This window comes from Saccopteryx leptura, chromosome 10 (genome assembly GCF_036850995.1).
Source record: "Saccopteryx leptura isolate mSacLep1 chromosome 10, mSacLep1_pri_phased_curated, whole genome shotgun sequence".
Taxonomy (NCBI): domain Eukaryota; kingdom Metazoa; phylum Chordata; class Mammalia; order Chiroptera; family Emballonuridae; genus Saccopteryx; species Saccopteryx leptura.
The window spans coordinates 56,662,695-56,679,911 of record NC_089512.1 but is presented as its reverse complement, the minus strand read 5'-3'; the positions used below and the strand labels follow the sequence as shown (position 1 = coordinate 56,679,911).

General features: G+C 50.5%; 1 protein-coding gene across 4 annotated transcripts in view; it reads right to left on the bottom strand.

Moving 5' to 3' along the window:
• NISCH (nischarin) overlaps nucleotides 1-17,217 on the bottom strand; it is a 36,846-nt gene that overhangs the window by 8,977 nt on the left and 10,652 nt on the right. For 3 of the 4 annotated variants that reach the window (XM_066351812.1, XM_066351813.1, XM_066351814.1), the window contains exons 4-14: nucleotides 14,456-14,504; nucleotides 13,306-13,469; nucleotides 12,851-12,946; nucleotides 11,477-11,572; nucleotides 9,799-9,951; nucleotides 8,522-8,590; nucleotides 7,793-7,978; nucleotides 7,496-7,624; nucleotides 5,427-5,540; nucleotides 5,033-5,144; nucleotides 355-479 (exon numbers count right to left, since the gene is read on the bottom strand). In XM_066351812.1, coding sequence (XP_066207909.1) covers nucleotides 355-479; nucleotides 5,033-5,144; nucleotides 5,427-5,540; nucleotides 7,496-7,624; nucleotides 7,793-7,978; nucleotides 8,522-8,590; nucleotides 9,799-9,951; nucleotides 11,477-11,572; nucleotides 12,851-12,946; nucleotides 13,306-13,469; nucleotides 14,456-14,504 — 1,293 coding nt within the window. Of the gene's footprint in view, nucleotides 1-354; nucleotides 480-3,284; nucleotides 4,458-5,032; nucleotides 5,145-5,426; nucleotides 5,541-7,495; nucleotides 7,625-7,792; nucleotides 7,979-8,521; nucleotides 8,591-9,798; nucleotides 9,952-11,476; nucleotides 11,573-12,850; nucleotides 12,947-13,305; nucleotides 13,470-14,455; nucleotides 14,505-17,217 lie in introns of those variants that run through there. The other variant, XM_066351815.1, reaches the window with a different exon arrangement.

Here is a 17,217-nt window from a genome sequence, read left to right as displayed (position 1 = left end):
GGAGGGAAACTTCCTGATGGGTTTGCAATTCAGACAATCCCCCTCATCCCAGGACCTTCTATATCCCTTTCCCCAGGGAAGTCCACTCACATGGACTAAAGGTCATCTGGCTTTGCCCCCAGGGGTCAAGTGAGAGAACTGCCTGTTCCCATTGGTGGAGGAGGGGGAGGGGGAGAGAGAAGAAGAGGGAGTGAGACGGAGGCTGAACATAGGCTCTTAACCAAAAAGCAGAGCACACCAAGCACCGTAAGCACCTGCCACACTCTAGCCAGGTCACCTCCTACTTCCAGGCAGCCTCAGGCAAAGAGGTGACATAGAGATAACCAATCCCCGGAAGCAGAAGGCAGGCATTACCTGACCGGCAGGGATGGACTCCAAGGAATCAGAGCATCCCCGGGCAATGGGCTGGTCCTCGGGAGTAAGACTGTCGGTGGACGAGAGGCTGCTGGCCAGGGCCTCCTCTTGCACAAACATGATTCCTGGAGAGACCAGGGGCAGGCGGGTGGGACAGCGGGGCAGGGAGAGCAGCCATTCAACAAATGGGCCTGAGTCCCTGGGATACGGGCATGACCGGGGCTAGTCAGACCCCCAAGCCCAGCCACATGGACTACAGAACACAATGGTAAAGATGAAACCTTAAAATAAATTAAAGAACAAATAACTGCTTATCTAATCTCAGGGTAGAGACTTTCTGAGCCTAAATCCAAAGAAAAATCTGAAGTATGACTACACAAAAACCAAATTTCTCTAAGTAAAAAAAGAAACCTAAGATAAATAAAAATCAAATAAAGTGAGGAAAAAGTACCTGAAGTATGTGACAAACATTTATGTCTTTAATCTATAAAAGGCTGTTACAGATGACAAAAATGAGGGGATAAAGTTGATAATCCCATTAGCAGACAGATGGCGAAGAATGCAGACACACACCACAAAGGAATGACCAATAAATATAGCAGAGGAAACAATGCTCACCCTCCTTCACAAACACTTATAGAAAGGCAAGTTGGAATAAGGCACCAGTTTTGTCTCTCACTTTGGCAAAGTTTAAGACTGACTGTGTGGCCCAGACCTGGCCTAACTGGGTAGAGGAGGGCCCTGGAGTGCTGGCTGACCCGCCTGTCGGGGAGAGCAGTTTGGCAGTATGTCCATCAAGAGCCTTAAACATGTTCACTCCTAGAGCCTCTTCCCAGTGAAATGACCAAACACAGCCCCACCCCAGTTTGGGGCTCTGCAGAGCTTCACAGACACAAGGACACAGGAGCTCAAGGATAACCCATACCCGGTACCTGTGGCCTGCTTCCCATAAGACACACACGCCCCACTGGCCCTCCCCTAGCCAGCTTCCCATGGACAGCACACACTGACTTATATACCCCGTAAACACAGGGTGCTTTAAAATCCTGCTGAGCCTGACCAGGCAGTGGCACAGTGGATAGAGTGTTGGACTGGAATGCTGAGGACCCAGGTTCAAGACCCCGAAGTCACCAGCTTGAGCGCGGGCTCATCTGGTTTAAGCAAAAAGCTCACCAGCTTGGACCCAAGGTTGCTGGCTCGAGCAAGAGGTTACTCCGTCTGCTGAAGGCCCGCAGTCAAGGCACATATGAGAAAGCAATCAATGAACAACTAAGGTGTTGCAATGCGCAACGAAAAACTAATGATTGATGCTTCTCATCTCTCCGTTCCTGCCTGTCTGTCCGTCTATCCCTCTCTCTGACTCTCCCTCTGTAAAAAAAAACAAAACAAAAAACAACAACAAAAAAACAATAAAGAGCGGGTACTCTGAGCCCTGATTTAAAAAAAAAAAAATCCTGCTGAGGCTGTTTTATGAATATAGCACATCTGGGCCTGCTATTCCACTCCAGACATTTCCTAGAGTGGTGAAGGTTAAAGCCTTTTTTAAGGTTTTCCAGAGTGCAGCTAGTTGGATCACTGCATCAAACCCGTTTCACAAAAATCTGGAGGAGCCCAGGACTTGCCTCCAAAGTCTGGCTTTATCACCAGTCCCCACAGGTTCCATGAAATGACTCAGGGTCCTCAAAGCCCCAGAGGTCACAGACCCTTGTCCAGCCCAGCTGCTGCCCAGCGACAAGACAAGTCACGTAGCCCAGGTCCTCTGCCCACAAGATAGGCAGGCCTATGGCCCAAGCCCAGACCACACCCCAAGCGAAGCAGCAGGGACTCTGCACAAGCAGGAAGGGCAGTAAGCACACAGCTATGCATAAGCACCCTGTCCTCTCCTCCTAGAACCTCCCTCCTCCCTCACATGCTCCGATCCTACCCATCCTTTGAGGACTCCTCACATATCATCTCCACCGCCAAGTCCTCTGCTCTAAACATACCTCTCCCTCTACAAAACACCCCCAAATCATTCTGCCCTGTTCCCCCTTGGACATACAGCTCATCTCTCCAAGAGGCTTCAAGTTCCTCAGGGGCACAGTCCTGATTATCTTGAAACCCCCCAATAAGGATGTGGGAGAAGAAAGCCCTTATAGACCACATCTGATGAGCCAGGAGCAGTGCTCGGTGCTTCCCCAGTGTCAGCTCATGCACGACTCTTATTATTTACCACAGTTCACCGCATCTGAGATGCGCAGATGTGGTGCCATCTTGGTCTTAGCAGGTGTCCATGGAAGGTTTTCATACGACTCCATCGCGAATACCAGCTGGCTGACAGCAACTATGAGACACCACTGACTGAAAGACGCATCTCAATTTCAGAGAAGTCACAAGGTGGAAATGTGTGCCATCTTAGAATCAATCAAGTAGGATGTATATATATCATAGTTGAGAAAACAGAACTTCAGAGGTTACAAGTTGCTTGAGGAAACATGGCCAAGGAATCTGGGTCACACACTCAGCTGACTGACCCCCAGGAGCCTGCTCCTAACTACTTCTCTACTGACTCCTCTCAGCTCTGCCCCCCTGCCCGGAGAATCCACCGTGGCACTTCACACATCAGTCCCTATCGGTCACAATCCTCCATGGCTCCAACAAGCTGGCTAACAGCTCCTGAGATGACCAACGGCCTGCTGTTCACTGGACAGCAGGATCCTGAGTGCCCAGTTTATTAACAAATATATGTACTTCTAGGGAATCAGGCTGGGAGCAAAGCTGTTCCCACACAGGAGAAATCCATGCTCATCCATGCAAGATCCAATAGCACATGGCTGAACACAAATATCTGTGGATTCCTCCATATTAGTGAGTAAAGAAAGCACATTTTCTTGCCACTAACCAATCCCCCCCCCCCCCCCCCACACACACACAAGCCCTGTTTGGAGCTGAGGAAATGAGGATGGGAACAGTCTCTATGCTTCTTTCCTGGACCATAGTTAGTATAAACAAATGGTCAGAAAGGGCCACTTGGAGGATGGAACGGGACAACAGGAGAGTGCTTAGATGAGGGCCCGACCTTTGTTTCTCACCAAAAGGAAAGAGGTGCACACAAAGACATCCACTGCAGTTTTATTTACAAGTGCAAATCTGGAGACAACATCTAAATGCCCAGCAGCTGGGAAAGAAGGAACGACTACAGTGAGCTACTCGGGGTGTCCCCAGGAGTGGGGGGCAGTGAGGAAGGGAGGCTGAGGCTTCCATCATCAAACAGGAGTCTGCCTGCAGCTGCAGCCCTGGGGGTCTGCTCTCTACCAGCCTGTTCACTTGCCCGCTCATTCACATACTCATTAGTTCATTCCACAGTGCCAACTGAGAACTGGCTGGTCCTGGGCCTAGAGGACCAGTCACATCTCCCTGTCCCCCAGAGTTCTAGTGAAGCAGTTCCCCTGCACTGCTGTGAGACCTGAAGAAGGCTTTGACCCTGAGGCAGGAGGTCGGGTCAGGGAAGCATCTTCAGTGGGATACAAACCTCCTGTCCATTTTATGTAAAAAATAAAAACTTCTCAGCAATTGTTACAAAAGCAGACTGACAATCACTCTGGCACCCCACGTCATGGTGCATTCTCAGGAATGCTCTCCCGCCACCTCTTGGTCGTGACCTCAGTGCACTGCCCTGCAGCAGGCTGACTTAGCCTAAGCACTTCTTCTTCCTACCCAGTCTTCCTCTCTCTGATGTGATGGCTGCAGAATATTGTGCACCACAGTTTAATCTCTTTCTCATCCTCTGACGTTGCTTTGCTAGCATAAATAACGATGCAGTGAGCATTTCATCTCCCCTTCTCAGTATCTTATCCCACCAAGATAAAATCCCCACCAGCGGGGTTACCAGGTCAAGGGGTGGGAATGTTTTTCTGGCTCTTGAAACATAGGGTCAAACTGTTTTCCCAAGACCTCACACCAAGTTCTGCGTCTCCAGGAGCCCGGGTGGGCGGGCGGCGTTCCTTCCTGTGTGTCCCGAGCCTCGGCTCCACTCGGGACGGCACACCCTCCCCTCTTCCGTGGGGGCCGGGCCAGCAGACACTCTCATGGGACCTGCTTCACTCACTCATCTCCGAGGATGCCTGGGTTCAGAGGTGAAAGCCCTTTGAAAACGCTAAGACAGTGGGTGGGTGAAAGGGACTGGTCTTCCATGGGTCCTGGACAGCTTGTCTGGGCCCCACAACCAGCCTTTGGTGCTGAGCCACAAAGATGAGGCAATGATAAAAGCAAGCTCCCCACGCAGGGATCAGGGCAGCCCACTCAAGAAAGCAACAAGGCCTGGCTTCCTGTGAAGGAGCCAATCCACCCACACTGCCTGCAGGGGAACAGGGTCCTTATGAGCCAAAAGCCTCGGCCTGTTCACAGAGCAGCCTTAGGGCCTCATTAGACACCCTGTGGTATCCCAGAGAAACTGGATGTGGGTGTCAGAACAACGAGTAGGGGGGTCCTCACTAAGCAAACAACAGAGTTGAAATCAGGCCAGGCACCCCCACCATGTGTCACCTAGAGAGGAGCTGGCTTACAGACAGCACCACATCCGCCCTGTGTCTGAACCCTATAAGCAGCAGGTGTCAGCATCACCGCCCCAACCCCAACCTGGCCAGGGGACCCAGCAGGGCCTACGTGGCTCTGCTAGGCAAAAAGCGACATACTTTACCTTGGTTGGAGAGGATAGGCTGGGGCAGGGAGGCAGAGGTAGGAGCCATGGTGGGAGGGGAGCTGCTGGGTCTGACGCAGGGGGCATTTGAGAGTCGGCAATCCTCGCCAACCTAGAAGGAGTGCTCAAGTCAGACCGGGAGAGAAGAGAAGCATCGGGAAGAATAGAACTCAACAAGTCAGGGATAAGGAGAAACAGAGTTCTCACAAACATCGGGAATGGCAGTCAATCTCACCTAGTCCTCACAACCCGTGTAGCAGGTACTGTCACCACCCCCACCTTCCAGAGAAGAGAGGGGTGTGACCTGCCCGGTCCGCAGCCTAGTTCCCCTGGAGCCAGCTCCTTCCTCAGCTGGCTCTTCACCATTCCTTCTACCTCCCACACAAAGACCCACCTTCTTCTCAGGGTGGCTCAGTTTGGACTTGACCTCCTTGGCTTTCTGAATCGCTTTTAGCACTTCCACAGTGTCTAGCTCCTTCTCTGTGGTCACTGTGCTGTCCAGACAGACCTAGAGTTCAGACATGGCTATCAGCCTAGGTGCTGGAAAGCATGGTGAGAGTTGAACGGTGGGAGCCCAGCCAGCGTGGGCCAGACCCTGGGAGGCTCAGCCCACTGGAACCTGGAAGTTTAGAGTGGCCCAGGGAGGTCCCATACTGCCTCGTCTGTCGCTGGGAGTCCCTTTCCAAAAAGTGAGGTGGGGATTCAGGGCTCACTGACGAGGCCACTTGGATGGCTGGGACTGGGGGAAGGTAGTTACTTGAAAAAGCCCCCAATTACAGAAGAATTTAGATCAGCAAAGAGCATAAGGAAGGCCTTATGGGTTGGGGAACTGGAGGGCAAAGGCAGGGGAAGCAGGCACCCCTACCCGCAAATGCAGGAGGGGTTGTGGGCTGGTAGGCAGTGTGGGACTGGCAGTATAGTCAAATGAGGCAAAGTCCTGAGGGCCTGGAGCTAAGAGGGAAGGAAATGTCATCTTGTGAACATTGTCTTGGTAACTGAGACCAAAGAGATGGAGTCGGCAGGGGGTGTGAGTGGAGGGGTGGGCAGGAAGCATGAGAGAAGAATGCAGACTTCCAGGTACCTTCTGGGATTTGGGAGAATGGGAAAGGAGCCTGCTTGGGGCTGAGGAGACAGGTGAACCTGGCTAAAGACCTGCTTAGTTGGCATGGTGGCCAGACATACTCAGCAGGCAGCAGATACTGGGCTGGGCTACACTGGCAAAGGTGGGCACACCCTTGGTGTTTGTAGTCAGACTTCATGGCCAGAACACGTTCAGGAAACATGATTATTTTAAATATCTTATTTCTGACCCATGTCTACAATAATCAATGTTACTTTTTAAAAAATTTTGCATTTATTGATTTTAGACAGAAGGAAGGGTGAAGGAGTGGAGAAGAGGAAGAGTGGAAGGGAGAGAGGGGGAGGGAGGGAGGGAGAGAAAAGGAGAAAGAGAAAGAAAGAGAGAGAGAGAAGCCCTAGCTGGCTGGGTTAGTGGTTAGAGCGTCGACCCTGCATGCAGATGTCTCGGGTTCAATCCCTGGTCAGGGCACATGAGAAGCGACCATCTGCTTCTTTTCCCCTCACTTTCCCTCTTCTCTCTCTCTCTCTTTCCCTCTCGCAGCCTGTGGCTCGACTGGTTTGAGTATCAGCCCCAGGCAGGGGTAGCCACATGGACCCCAGTCAAAGCACAAGCGGGAGTCTATCTCCCCTTCTGTCACTTATTAAAACAAAACAAAAAAACCAAACCCTGACCAGGTGGTGTCACAGTGGATAGAGCGTCAGCCAGGGACGCTGAGGACTCAGGTTCAAGGTCACCAGCTTGAGCACGGCCTCATCTGGCTTGAGCAAGGGGTCACTGGCTCAGCTGGAGCCCCCCAGTCAAGGCACATATGAGAAAGCAATCACTGAACAACTAAGGTGTAGCTACTATGAGTTGATGCTTCTCATCCCTGTCCCTTCCTGTCTGCCTGTCTGTACTTCTCTCTCTCCTTCTAAAGAGAGAGAGAAGAATACTGATCTGTTCTTATGTGTGCCCTGACGGGGATCAAACCAGCAACCTCTGGGCTTCAGGACAATGCTCTAACCAACCAAACCATCTAGCCAGGGCATCAATGTTCCTTTAACATGCTGAAAACAGTCCCTCAACACTCCGTCTGTGCCTGTGGGCTTGTGGGGAGCTCCTTGGGCCACAGCAGACAGAGGTGATGTGAGAGAAGTTTGCTGGCAAACCATGGAGCCACTGGTGCTGACAGGATGGGTTGCAGGAAGATTTAAGAGTTTTTCCCTTGAGGAGGCAGCAGACTTCCCAGAACCAAAGGCCCATTTAGAGTCAGGAAGTCCTTCTGAAGCAGGCAAGGGTAAAGCAATGGACATCGCCCGTGGTTCTGCCTGTGATGACATGGACTAGTCAAGATGGTCTCTTTGATTGCACTAACCCCACCCTACGCGGACCTGGCAGCCTACCTCAGAGGCCCTCTCTCCAAACTGAGCCAGCACCTTGGTCCGATAGTCAGGGATGATGCTCAGAGGGTTGTTCAGTAGAGCCACGTGCTCCAGACATGGGAGGCTGCCTATGCTCCTGACCTCCTCCATCTGCAAGGCATGAATTCCATTCTCCTCATCCCTTATTTTAACACTTTGGCAACATAACACGTTTGACAGTCTTTCAGATGAAAGAAGAATAACCATTCTTCTTTAAAGTAATAAATACCAAGGCACAGCTACCCCACAACCCTGAGATCCTTTTGGGACATGGCTTACCTGTTCAATTCTGTTATCACTGAGATCCAGGTTGACCAAGGAGTAGAGCTTGTGCAGGCCATTCAGACTCTCCAGGAGGTTGCCTGCCAGATTCATAGTCTTGATGTTCCCCAGTTTGGTGTGAACCCCTTCCAAGGAGGACAGCTTGTTGTAGGACAGGTCCAGGTGCACGAGGTTGTACAGGTGCTGTAGCATGTAGCAGCACAGAGGACAGGGTATAGTGGTTCAGGTAAAGACTTAAAAGAAAGAGGACTGACACTAATGGTGTGATGGGCCTTCCAAATTAAAATAACCAGTGCCACAGATCAGCTCCATTACCTCTTGCTATTCTTTGGAAGGGAATTCCCTCCTTTTCTGCCCATGCCACATCTCAGTGGCACCCCTGAGAGGCAGCACAGCCTCCAAGGCAGACACAAGCTTTGAAAGCGAGGCCTGCATCGTCATGATGGAAGTGCTCATCTTCATCTTGCTGGATTTGTTTATGAATCTTTTCCAGTTCTGGGGAACTACAGCAACAATTGCTCAGCACATCGTGGGGACCCTGAAGGGATAGTAGCAACCCCCACCCCTACAAACCTCTGGGAAACTGGGCCCCTTTTGAGTGCCTGTGAGAGAAAACCCCAGTTTATGGCCAAACTCCCAGGGCTGCATCAGCCTTCGGAACTCTCCGGGACCTTGTAAGAAGCCCGAAGCCCATGGGTGGCAGCGGTCTCCAAAGATATTAATTACCTGCAGGTTGTCCACAACTAGCACTCCATTGTGACTCAGGTCCAGGAACTCAAGCTTTGGAATCAATTTCTTGTGGGGGAAATAAAAAGGACAACAACCGACATTACTCTAGGAGGCTGGACCCTATGCCACCCTTGCACATGGCGGACCGACAAACTGGGACTCTTCCTTCTGATATTGGACTCCTGGGCTGGCCATCTCCCAGCGCCCCATGCACCATGTCCACAGGAACACATAGGGACTCCAACAATGAGCACACGTCCCCATTTTAATGGAGCACATGGCTTACAAAAATGACAAATGAAAGGTCCCAGAGAAGGAAGTCAGTCTGACCTTCTTCTCCAACCCTACCCCACTGAGAAGCACAAATACAGAAATCACACTCCTATTTCCCAAATGCCATCTGGATGTTACTCTAATAGAAGCACATCTGTAATCTATGGAGGGATTTTTCCACTCTACTCCTTGGGAGTAAATTTCATCACTCACTGTATCAAATGTACTTGCAATTAATATTCCTTGTTTGGTTCTAAGTACTATCTCACTTATTTTAAATAATCCCATAAGCCTGACCGGTGGTGGTGCAGTGAGTAAGAGCTTCGAAGTGGGGGGCTGAGGTTCCAGGTTTGAAACCCTGAGGTTGACAGCTTGAGTGCAGGCTCACCAGCTTGAGCATGGGATCAGACATGACTCCATGGTCACTGGCTTGAACAAGGGGTCACTATCTTGGTTTGAGTCCCGCCCCCACCCATCAAGGCACATAGGTGAAGCAATCAATGAACAACTAAAGCGACATAACTACAAGTTGATGCTTTTCATATTTCTCCCTTCCTCTCCTCAAAAAAAAAAAAATATATCCCATTATGAAATTAATGTAAAAACTGCAGGCAATGCACAGAACCCAGATTTTCTGTGGTCCTTCCAGAAAAAGCCAAGTCAAATATCCAACCTCAAGCATGACCAGTGGTGGCGCAGTGAATAGAACACTAACCTGGGACACTAAGGTTCCAGGTGCAAAACCCCAAGCTAGAGTGTAGGATCATAAACATGATCCCATGGTTGCTGGCTTGAGTCCAAAGATTGCTGGATTGAGCCCAAGGTCAATGTCCTGAACAACTAAAGTGCCGCAACTATGAGTTCATGCTTCTCATCTCTCTCCCTTCCTGTTTGTCTCTCTCTCTTGCAAAAAACCCCACCAAAACCCAAAAACCAAAACACCCAACCTTAAGGTTTGGTCAGGTCAGAGAAGACCCTAGAAGCCACTGCTGAGAGCATACCACAGACTCGTCGATCTTGGAGATGCTGTTGTGGCTCAGGTCTAGAGTGGTCAGTGCTTGCCATGTGGGGATGATGGCAGTCACGGGACCTTCCAGGGCTGTGCCTTCTGGCTCCCACTCATCAAATTCTGAGGCTTCGGGAACGAGGACTTCCTGTGTAAGAACATCTGTTGAGCAAACTTGGGCCCTCACGCAACCCTCACTGGGAATGCAATCATTGCAAAATTTCAGGAAAGGCTTGAGCATATTTAGCATGTGGAAGTGAACATGCATTAAAATTGGGCTTTGGTTCCTAGGTCTTTAAATGATTGTGAAATAACTGAAAAGCTTAACAACATAACAGCTATTTGGAATATGTTCTGGTCCTACTTCAGGAGGAAATGCTTTTCAAACTCAAAAGGGCCTTTTGCCATATATATGGTAATGTCTACTTTGGCTTAAATCTCAGAGGCTAAAGATCAGAATTGATGATGTTTCCAAACAACTGTGCTTTCCAAGCTGACACTGTAGTCCCCCTGCAGACAGCAGGCTCTTTCAACTGTTACTTCACAGGACTCAAATCCAATCATTCTGAGGTACAGAATGGAGCACAGGGACATCATCTAAGGGAAGGGAGGCAGGCCTCCTTATTTTGACTTTCCACACCCACAAGACCTCTCCTTTCTCGATGATCATTTTGGGCCCCGTGAGCCAGGTGGCAGGAGGTGCTTTGGAGAAGGGCAAGGTTGCCTGACACCCCTGCTCTTGACACAAGCCTTTTAGCCAATAAGCCTCAAATTTCACCAAACCCAAATCTTGATCAGACATTCTAAGTCATAAAAGTAGCCACTAGGCTTTTCTGGAGAAGGGTTTTAACATTACTAAGATGCAATCCATAAAATGGTAAATAGAAACTTCTTATATTCTCAATTTATTTCCGTCGCTCATATACAAACAACAGGGCCTAACATATGCACAACCTCAATGTGTCCTTCAAGTCCATTAAGAACAAGACACAAACAAGTGCTAAGTCAGGGCTTTTTCAGCTTAGAGAAATATTTATACATCAATCTACCTAATAAACGTCCTGCCAGTTGCCACTGCTTAACAACTTGCTAAGTGCTGGGAGGTCTCGCATGAGTGTGTGGCTGGCCAGGCCCAGAGAAGGCCCAGCTCTGGTTTTTTTTTTTATTCTTTTTTTTTTTCCATTTTTCTGAAGCTGGAAACAGGGAGAGACAGTCAGACAGACTCCCGCATGCGCCCGACCGGGATCCACCCGGCACGCCCACCAGGGGCAACGCTCTGCCCACCAGGGGGCGATGCTCTGCCCATCCTGGGCGTCGCCATATTGCGACCAGAGCCACTCTAGCGCCTGAGGCAGAGGCCACAGAGCCATCCCCAGCGCCCGGGCCATCTTTGCTCCAATGGAGCCTCGGCTGCGGGAGGGGAAGAGAGAGACAGAGAGGAAAGCGCGGTGGAGGGGTGGAGAAGCAAATGGGCGCTTCTCCTATGTGCCCTGGCCGGGAATCGAACCCGGGTCCTCCGCACGCTAGGCCGACGCTCTACCGCTGAGCCAACCGGCCAGGGCCCCAGCTCTGGTTTGATAGTGGTAATGCTCACACTCATCCTCGGTGGGGAAACCACAGCATAGGAATCTGCTCCACAGACAGTCTCCGGGCAAGAAACAAGGAACACTCACCTTCATCGAGGTTGCTGAGAAGCGGACACTCATTGTAGCTAAGGTGGGCTTTGAAGCAACCAGCCCCTTGATGTGCTTGGCATCACAGTGGCTTATCTGGAATAAGAAACAGCCATGTCTCAGGAACGGCAGCACTTCTATCAGAAGACTTGGAAGTGGCAGGAGGTAACTTAAACCCTAAGTCTCTCTTTTCCCCAGTTTTTAATGCCGACTAAACAGTGTCTAAAGAATCTGGTAAGACTCACAATGAACCATAAACTCCATTTTCTGCATAGGGCCTGTGCAGGTGAACAGAAAGCGTAGGCCACAAAGACCAGAGCTGAGGGCAAGGGGCCTCTGCCAATGCAAGGAACATGGTGGGCTCTCCTGTTCACCCTGCCCCTGGCTGTCCTGCACAGGCACACTCCCCTGAGTCACCTACTAGAGTGACACATACCCACAGACACTGGCAGTAGAACCTCAGCCTGCTGAGCCTTGGCAGGGCTGGCACTCCTCTGATTTCTCAGTCCTTACTTGGTCTGTACTGGTTGAGGCACACACAAGTTTGCACCAAGGGAAGCGGTCCTCCAGATCTCGGAGATGAGCCCAGAATGTTGCAGGCAGAATGGTCCAATGAATAGCAGGGCTCTGGAGTTAGGCTCGGCTGAATTCAGATCCCATCTTTTCCCCTCATTACCTGTGCAGTCCTGGCCAAACTTCTTTACCTCCCTAAGCCTGTTTCCTCAACTATAAAAGGTAAATAAAAGTGCTCACTTCACAGGGTTATTAGGAAGAACCCATCAAGGAGTGTATATCAGATACAGGGTACAGGGCTGAACACAAAGACCACACTTGAGAAACAGATGCTTTAATATATTTTTAAAAATTTGTTCCAGTGTCTCCTTTCATTTTAAAAATGGTAACAAAACTGGCATGGCTAACCCAAGAGAACAGTAGCAAGTGATGAAAAGTATTTCCTGTTACAAGTGTCATGCTAGAGGGCAGAGAACTCTCAAAGCCCTCTGCTGATCCGCTTTGGGCAAGACTTAGAACTCGCTCTGCCTGACCAGGATGACTTCTCAGCACTTTAACTCAAACAACAAGGAGGCCCAGAAGGAGCTGGGCACTGGTGCTCCATCCTGTCCAAACGCTGCCCAACCCAGGGGTGGAACTGTGCAGACCAGCCCGAGCAGCAGAGACGCTCTTTCCCTGCCTTCAGGTTGGCCTTACTCACTAAGATGAAATCTGCCACGTACTGACAGACATGAAAGTAACAGTGCCTGACAATTAAGTCCAGACACCAGGCATCAAAAATTGCTAGTCACAGAGTCATAAGCAAGATGATGTCTGTGCAGGGCTCAGCCTTGCCCACATACTGGGGGCCCTGGGTCTTACCTCCACCTGATGAAGAGACTTGAATATTGACAGATCAAAAGGCAGGAGCTGTTCCTGAATGTTACTGGTCCCAAAAGGTCCATCTGTGCCAGAAACCTGCAGCCACAGATACAGTTTGAATCAGGGATGCTGCTACATAGCTCCCCATCCACATTCATGGGGCAGTGCTACAGCAACTGCCTCCGGACTTGAAGATCAGCCTGGCTACAAGGCAGGGTAGACATTATCCCATCAACAGAGCAGGCTAAAGCTGAGGTTTAAAGTAAGGGACATTGGGTCATGACTGCCCCCTGCTGTTCACAACCAGAAGCTCAGAGCCAAGAACACCAAAGGTGGCCTTCCTTCCTGGAATGGACCATCTAGCCTCCTTCACACACACTGCCTGCCAGTGAGCTGTTATGCCCCACTCTGGCTTTGCACCCACCATGCCCACAAATGAGCAGCTGCAGCTTTACCTTAAGGTACTTAAGGCGACAGGTGAAGTCCAGGATGTGCCCCAGATCAGTCTTGGCGTCCCCGCTGGCACACGTGGGCTTTCCCTGCTGCAACTGCTCGGTGACCGCATAGAGCTGCAGGGGCCTGATGGCAAAGACCTCGCCGGCCCCCAGGAGCTGTTCTCCTGCAACAGCCGCGTCCCACGGGGTGAGCATCCACCTGTAGCTGCCCAGTCAAGCAGCCAGGGCGTTTGCCCACCTGGCTAACAGGTAACAAGCATTTGGCAAGCACCTGCTTTGTGCGCTGCACCACATTAGGACAAAGCCACAGTCCTGGGCACACAGGAGCAGCTGCCCTCCTGAACTCACGGCAGGCAGAGGGCACTCCCAGAACGCGTGATTACAAAGGGGGGAAGGGCCATGGGAACATGGGACTGGGGAGCCCCCCCCAAGGTAAAGCTCAGTTCTTGAACTGAGGCAATGAGACAGGATAAAGCTGACCCGAGGCAGCATTGTGGGCAAGAGACCCACTAAAATCTCCAGAATGCAGCCATCTTGAGTTAGGTGAGACCTGAGATGCCAGCACAGGGCAGGGCCTGCGGTAAGATGGGGGTTCTGAGACAGACACAGACTGGCATTTGGTCCTCACTGTGCTCCTTCCAGCCACATACCCTTAAGCAGATTACTGGGCCTCTCGTCCTTGGTGTTTTTATCTACACCCCTGGGCGGGGTAGAGGTGGGTGGGAGGGAAGAGGCAGTAAGATTCTGAACACGAGGCTGGACCACGAGAAGCACACATTACAGGTTAGCTACTATAACTATGCTCTCTGGCAGACCCAGGACCCAAGCTCAGCTTCTATTTGCCATCTGAACTCTTTCTGGTAAGGACAAAAGAAATGAAAGAGGGAATGATGTCACCCACCTTCCAGAACTCCACCACAGAGCTTTGAACTAGATCTTGAGCATGGGGTTAGTCCAAGACAAGAATCTAAGAGACCTAAGGTGAAGTGCCACAGATTCTGAGACTTGGCTGCTTGCAGGGCATGCAGGTGGGCGGGCCTGGCTGTGGACCAGATCCTAGAGAGGTGAGCTCTGTGCCACCCTGTGCCCTTGCTGCCTAATAGTACTGGGCAAGTTACACCCAATATATTGGGAAACCCTGGCCCCATACCTCTTTCAAAGAGCTCCTCAGCCAGTGCTGCAGTGATGCCATTTATCTCCTGCAGAGAAAACAAAGCCCGGTTAGGAAGCCCCTGCCCCTAGTCACCGGGACTTGCACACTCCCTATCTACTGCCTCTGCTATTGCAATACCAGTTCTCAAGAAAGTTAGACAAAATAAAGGAGCAAGTATACCTGTAATGAATCAGGTTATGTAGAAAGGGAAAACTAGGCCCTGGCCAGTTGGCTCAGCGGTAGAGCGTCGGCCTGGCGTGTGGGGGAACCGGGTTCGATTCCCGGCCAGGGCACACAGGAGAAGCGCCCATTTGCTTCTCCACCCCTCCCCCTCTCCTTCCTCTCTGTCTCTCTCTTCCCCTCCCGCAGCTGAGGCTCCATTGGAGCAAAGATGGCCCGGGCGTTGGGGATGGCTCCTTGGCCTCTGCCCCAGGCGCTAGAGTGGCTCTGGTCGAGGCAGAGCAACGCCCCGGAGGGGCAGAGCATCGCCCCCTGGTGGGCAGAGCGTTGCCCCTGGTGGGCGTGCCGGGTGGATCCCGGTCGGGAGCATGCGGGAGTCTGTCTGACTGTCTCTCCCCGTATCCAGCTTCAGAAAAAAAGAAAAAAAAAAAAAAAAAAAGGGAAAACTAGGCCCTGGCTGGTTTGCTCAGTGGATAGTGTCAGCCCAGCATGAGGACATCCTGGGTTCAATCCCCAGTCAGGGCACATGTGAGAAGCAACCGTCTCCCTCTCTCGTCCTCCCTCCACACCTCCTACTCTTGCATCCAGTGGCTCAATTGGTTTGAGCGTGGGCCCAGGCTCAGATGATTCAAACATTGGCCCCAGATGGGGGTTGCCAGGTAGATCCCAGTTGGGGCACATGCAGGAAACTATCTTCTCTCCTCTTACTTAAAGAAAAATAAAAAGGGGAAAACTAAATATTTCCAGTTATATGGACATTTAAAATGTCTCCTCAAAGGCAGAATGAAAATCATACTGATGCTAAATCTTCAAATCCACATGGGCACTGGCTGAGAACACGAGGCCTAGGAGGCTGGCAAAACTTGGCTATGTCAAGTGCTGGCCAGGAAGCCAGCAGCTCTCAATGCTGACCTGGGGACGCCTCACCAGGCGGTGGTACAGTGGATAGAGCATCAGACTGGGATGTGGAGGACCCAGGTTTGAGACCCTGAGGTCACCAGCTTGAGCGCAAGATCATGTGGTTTGAGCAAAGCTCACCAGCTTGAGCCCAAGGTCGCTGGCTCGAGCAAGGGGATACTTGGTCTGCTGTAGTCCCCCGGTCAAGGAACATATGAGAAAGTAGTCAATGAACAACTAAGGAACCCCAACGAAGAATTGATGTTTCTCATCTCTCTCCCTTCCTGTCTGTTCCTATCTGTCCCTCTGACTCTGTCTCTCCCACAAGAAAAAAAAAAAAAGCTGGCCTGGGGAGAGCCTAGGAGAGGGCATAGCAGACAAGGCTTGTTTCTTTCTGGAAAAGGGGCTCCCATGTCCATTGTGGGATATAAGACTTCCCATAGCCAACCCTCTCCCGGTCAGAAACCACTGCTACTTTCTTTGATGTTACAAAGGTGTCTTAGGAGAGTCAGCACTTGCTCTTTTCCTGTGCTCATCCCTTGAAGCCCTTTAACTTGGGCCCAGGGTCACAAGAAAGAGGCAGGAAAAAAAATCCTTTTAGAATGGCATGATGGAGGAATGACAAGGACTAATCTTCAGTCACATTCTGAGGTCCTCATTTCACGCCATGCAATGGCCCGAGTACTCGCTGTGTGGTGGCTCACTCAATCCTCTCAACGCCTTACGCGAAAACCTATTTTGAAACCTATTTCTGAGATGAGAGGTGCTGTAACTCTCCAATTCTGTGTAGCTAGAAACTAGCAAAGCCACATGCCCAAGCACTTGGCCTTGAGAATTCTTTACAGAACCAATTGCTACAGCACTTTAGTGGCGTAATCATGGGGTTAGCAGGGCCCAGGCCCTCAGCCCCACATTCTGCAGGTAAGAATTTTAACTAATTCACAGATGGCAGCCAACAGGACTTTTCATAAACAGGTCCAGATGGAGGTTGCACATGGCCTTCATAACTCACAGGAACATCTCTGCCATGAGGACATGCAATTCACATGATTATGGGACTCGAAAGGTACTGGGTTATAGGAGAGTGTCCTTTTCTTGTTTTTTGTTTTCCCCCTCTTTGTCTCTTTCCTATCTTTTATACATAATGGCTATTTATACACTGTAAATATCTTCCCTTGTCTGTGTGTGCCTTTTACCTTTGTTCATGGTGGTTTTTCTGACAGTAGAGAGGGTTTTTCATTTTTATGTTGTTTAATCTGTGATTCTTTTCCTTTGTGACTTCTGGGTTTTCTTCCCCTACCCCAAAGATTACACAAATATTTTTTTAATGTCTTCAGTACTTTATGGTATCTTTTAAAAATGTGTTTATTTCTTTAAACTGCTTGAAATTAATTTTACATACTGTGTGAGATCCCACCCAACACAAATGGACAAAAAGCCAAAGAGGAAAAAAATGAGCAAACACAGCCCAGCATTAAGGCGCTCAGAGTCTGGCAAGATGCAAGGTCAAAAGCAAAATGGCCATTACAGAGGCAGAGCAGGCTCTGAGCAGGGCAGTGCTCCAGCTACCGAGGGGGGAGGCTGTCAGTTCACATGGAACTTCAACTTTAGTCTGCTGCAACAACTGAAACTCAATGATACTGTCCTTGGCTGCAGTGGAGAACTGAAGATTAGGAAGACCT